Raw genomic sequence first — 5,292 nt, 5'->3', positions numbered from 1 at the left:
ATAACGGCAATAACAGACTGTGCCAACATTATAAACTTAATATTAGTATTATTCGACAGACGTTTAACTTGCACATGAACCATGTAAAATGCAAAATTACTAATGCCAGCTTTATAAAATAACTCCGCGGTGTAATACATGGCAAATCAAAGATCATGCTTCGTACTATCTCTGCGCAGGTAGACAATGTGTTCACTATGCTACCCCTGATAATGGATCAATCTACTCTTCCTAAATGAAACAATAGTGAAATTCCAGTGGCCTAAAGGCCTGATTTGCACATATAGGATATAAGATCATATGATCAAGAACAGTAGTCATGTTCAGTATAACAAACCTAGAACCTGCACTATATAGGTTAACAATTGTAGCTTCATCTAGTAATCACAGAACAGTACCAGATCTTATGATCAAGAACAGTAGCCCTGTTCGATGGAAGGCAATCTATTCAGGTGAAGAAGACAGGGAGAAATAGCATCAGGGATGCTACCCGGCACGACGCACTACTAACATCTTGTCTTGTTAGGATCAGACGTTGTCGCTCAACGCGCTCCGCTCCCCAAATAGGACCCATGGTCTTGAGTCTTGACTGCCGTTCCTGTCACATGTCCAGGCTGCTGCACTATGCGGTGTGTGCTGCATTCACCAGTGCTCACCGCCTCCTCACATCGCTTGAGTTATAAAAGGCTGAACACAAGGTAGCACTAATTGTTGGGTTGTTGTAGGATATATATGTTGTGCTTTTGGCTGTTAACTGATAAGGGGAAACACAGCTATAAAATGTGTGAGTTGATTTGCCGAGGAAATAAATAGCCACTATTGCACTTTGAAGGTCCATTCACATCTAAAAGGGGCAACAATTTTTAAAACATCAACTACACATTGTGAACAGATGAAAAACAAACAAGACTTTGACTATACAATTATTCAGCCAAGGCCAGAAAGCAATGAACTTGAACCCTTTCCCACTACAAACCTAAAAGCGGATGTCATGGGCCATCTCACACATGAGAGAGCAGGAGTATGGCAATAAACAATAACTCCTAGTCCGGTCTGTATGCATCCGATAAAACTGCTGACCCCCACCTATTCTTGCTCATGGACACACCTAGGGTTCTCGCTGTGTAATCTCTCAATGAAGGGTTCAAGCCAGAATTATAAATGTTACATGTCGTCCCTAAATCCATTGAGGATGTTCCTTTTGATTCCTATGATGGGTCGCACATGAGAAAAATCAGCATTAACAACCTCAGGGACCTACAAAGAAGAAGTCGACATTAATTTATGCAAGTTACATATATCGAACATGCTCAAGTTGATTCTTCTCCCTTTTATGATGAGTTATAAATTGGCATACAGTTGAGTACCAATCAACCATCCATAAAAAACAAAGAACCATTACCCGATGCATATAGATCAATAAAGCACAGATGGGGGCAAAGAACCACATGGAGTATCCTCCTTCCAACAGTAAAAGCGTAGGCATCACAAAATTATAGATTTTCTGTTGATAACCCGTAGGAAGCAGACCTAAAGAATTACAGTTTTTGTGTTCATACCCAACAAAAAAACATTTTGCATGTAAGCATGACATCCCTAACTTTAAGATGTGTGACTAACTCTGCCTATGTCTTTTGATTTTATGATTTCTAATTACTGCAGAGAGGTAGTAGGTTAGATACATCGTCACAATTAGCCGTACATTATCAAGCACCAATAGGACCTATCTGAATAGGAATATAACTTCCACAGTGAAAAGAACCAGCGCTTATATTATCGTGAGCCAAATGTACAAATGTAGGAAATCATAGTTAGTACCGAAAGCAAGCTAAATATTCAGACAAAGGATGGCCGATGCCATGGATCAATAAAATAATTACATAAAAGTGAATTTTAGTGAACAGGAGAATCTTCACCTGAGATTGAAGTAAGAAAATGGGATGAGTTCACCTTTGATCTGCAATAGCACATTTAGGAATACCCAATTTCTTCTTCAATCATGCAAGTACCCAGGACAAAAACATTTCCAGCTCATTGGTGAGCAACCTTACCGAAGCTCCTACAAATTGGAAAACTATGATTTCAGGAGGGGAAATGACACCAATAACTATCAGGCATAGCTCACTGTATGAAGTTGGTAGCATTTGCACATTTGGTACTGGCAACAGCTCTAACGATAAACAAAAGATGTAGTAGTATATGAAGAATTCTGTAGGGTCAAAATAAACGTTGCTTCTGTAGCGAGCCTGGTCTAGAAATAAATGATATATAGTAGAAATGCTAAATATTACAGGACAAAAGAAATCACTATCGTCCATGTGCGAACAGGTGATTCAGCTTAATGCCTAGCAAACTATTTAAGCTTACACACAGAAAGCAATGTTAAGATCTCCATGTATTTCTTGGAATGGAACAGACCTCTGGATTTTATTATTTTATACAAAAGCATGAAACAATCTATTTCTACATTTCTGAACTCATTTCAAATGACTTCCGTAAGAAAAAAAAATAGTTCTTATCTCACAACTCATTGAAGCAGACAACCTGGCATTAGATCAAGGTGACCACCTCGGGTTGCGAAACATGGCCTATAATAATATGACAGTAAACACATATTCATATGAACCTAGGCAGCAACAACTTCTGATAGGAGGTAGGGGAAGGCCAACAATGAATTATAGAGGACCTCTGGAGAGGCCATTGTGCACTAATTACTCTAAAAGCACACAAAAAGCAAGTTGACACCAACGGATACAGTTGCATCACTTCACATACACCAAGTAAAGCAGAAATGAGCGAGCAAATTAAACAAACATTCGCTCAAGGAGATCAGATCCAATTGGCTAAACAGATATTGCAGAGATAGATCCTAGTTTTTACCTCGCCTATTTGTGGCCAGTAACCCCATGAGAATCTCATCTCGTGCATAAAAATCCTATGATCCCCACTCCAAGCATAAAGGCCACGACCAACAGCAACGAAGGATCTGTGAGAGGCAAAGAAAGTGAGCGAAGCACTCTAGTCTGAACCAATCCAACATAAGAAATGTGGCCATTTAATCAAGGAAGAACAAATAATTGTGAGCGTGTTTTACTGACAAGCTAGATCGAACATCATTAAGAAGCAACAATCTTAAACATTATATTGAACAGGGGAACACCTTTGCTTTACATGGAAATTATAAAAGGCATATATTAGATTTAGGCACTCCACAAACTGTTTTCATGATCTGAAAATTAGGACAAGCATTGATATAATACGGTTACATAATTCAGTAGAGATCATGAGCCACCACTGCATTGATATAATATGCTCACATAATTCGGCAGATATCACTTGCAAAGGGAGAGACAGAGCACACTTAGGGTCGCATAAGAATCCTTTCATTCACAAGTTAATCCATAGCTACTGACTTCTATGCCCAATAATCAGATTATGAGATTAATACAATGAAGATGCAAATTAATTATCATGATCCAAGGGTAAACTATTTTTGCTGGGACATATGTTTTCACTTGTAATTAATTATGAACAGAATATATAATTGAAATTCAATCAAGGTTTTTATCTGGTATGAAATAACGAAGCTCATGAAGGTAATCTGAAGAGGCAGCCAGTAGTATGTGGGGCGGAAAGAACTATGTGGCACATGACAGCTAGAGCAGCAAAGAAGAAACATGGCTTATTGGCTTACCTATTTCCACAGTTAACATCAGAAAAGTATCTATCACCAACCTGGAAAAAGTAGGGAGAAGGTTACAAAATTTAAATATGTATTGATAAGTAAGAACACAGAACTGATAATAGCCATTCCTACCAGCACAAGATCTGAAGCTGAATAACAAAATAACTAACTATTTCCTAAGCTGCTCGAGCAGGGTTGTTTGCATCTGTAACCAAAAAAATAAACATACTATCCCGCATCACATAATCAAATTACATTTCAGAAAGAAAGATGATATACAAACACATGTACATGATTCAGATGTTTTGGTAGCAAATAATAATAGAGCTATGAGGTCTCTAGGCAATTACTATGGCTAATCACATGAAGGCCGTCACCTCAATCGTACTGGCACCCGCCCAATTGGTCATACACTCATACTGCTTCGACCCTGCACCCGCCCCAAAACGGCAATTCCATCAACAGGCAAACATTCGACCCAATTTAACACTTTCTAAGAGCAGCCCAACCAGTCCGGGACCTGCGGAGTTGCCGTATACAGAATGGTGGAAGGATGTGACACTGGTCAAACGAAGTAGTCACCAGCAATGCAGCAACCATAGGGAGCAAGGCCCAGCTGGGAACCACCCTGACCACAGAAGGTACCCAGGCACATACAAGTTTTGTGGTTCAGAAAACCAAATCCATTGCTTTGAATTTGCATCGCACACAGAAGGTACCCAGGCACGGATAATCAACTGAACCGAGCCAACAGGTGAAACAAAGACTTGCAAAGCAGGCAAGAGCAGGACGAGAAGGAACACCAAGGGAAAAAAAACAGAATCCATCAGGGCACAACCATTTCATCAAACATTAGAGCAGCAAGAAAAGGTCCAGCTAATTTTCTCACCTCAACGCCGAAGGCAAGATGGACGCAGGGACCTACCCCGAGAGCGAGAAGCAGGCAAACAACACAAAACCTGTGGAGGACAGAATTCTAAGGAGTAAGACAAAAGAAGAATTTGAGGAGGCAAAGGAAGGAAGAGGATGGAAGAACAAACCTCAACGACATGAACTGAGTAGAGGAAGCAACCCCATCGCTGTAGACAGAACGCAACCACCGGCGACTGAGAGGGGCAAAGAACCGGCGTGACTGCTGGCGTCGCAGCTCTAGATGCAGAGCCGAAGCTCGTCGCCGCCCGGGCCTCCACCCTCAAGGCTGGCCTGAAACGCGCACTCCACAAGCGGGAGGAACACTGCACACACACGACGCGTCGTCCTCCTCGCGGCTGAGGACCCCGACACCGGCCTTTTAACTCCACGAGCAGGAGCTGCATCTCGTGCGAGCCGTGGCCGCACCACCGTTTGCCGCACTGCACATGCTCCCGTGCCTCGCACCCAAGCCCCAGCCTCCTAGGTCCCGATTCAGGAGCCGCCACCAACCGCCAAGTCGCACCTGACCTCGCCGGCCGGTGGTGACCCTCTCCCATCTGACGCTGCGCCTCCCTCTCTCTCTTTCTCCCTCCTCTCCTTCCTTCTTCTCCGTCTCATCTTCTCTCTCCCCCGCAGATCGAATCGAGCGCCGCCGCCCTTGTCCTTCGGGAAGCTCGTCCGCGCCCGCACACCTC

The 5,292-nt window shown here is 42.4% G+C and overlaps 1 protein-coding gene across 1 annotated transcript in view; it reads right to left on the bottom strand.

Annotated features, from left to right (window-relative positions):
- Positions 1–1,823: 1,823 nt before the first annotated feature.
- LOC119339778 overlaps positions 1,824–5,292 on the bottom strand; it is a 5,898-nt gene continuing 2,429 nt past the window's right edge. The window contains exons 2-5 of the mRNA XM_037611701.1: positions 4,575–4,644; positions 3,695–3,735; positions 2,881–2,986; positions 1,824–2,059 (exon numbers count right to left, since the gene is read on the bottom strand). Of these exons, the coding sequence (XP_037467598.1) occupies positions 2,048–2,059; positions 2,881–2,986; positions 3,695–3,735; positions 4,575–4,644 (229 nt within the window). The 3' untranslated portion in view covers positions 1,824–2,047. The remainder of the gene's footprint in view (positions 2,060–2,880; positions 2,987–3,694; positions 3,736–4,574; positions 4,645–5,292) is intronic.

Source organism: Triticum dicoccoides, chromosome 7B (assembly GCF_002162155.2).
Source record: "Triticum dicoccoides isolate Atlit2015 ecotype Zavitan chromosome 7B, WEW_v2.0, whole genome shotgun sequence".
NCBI classification, from domain to species: Eukaryota; Viridiplantae; Streptophyta; class Magnoliopsida; order Poales; family Poaceae; genus Triticum; species Triticum dicoccoides.
Note: the sequence above shows the minus strand (reverse complement) of the source record. Positions and strands in the feature narration are given on the sequence as shown.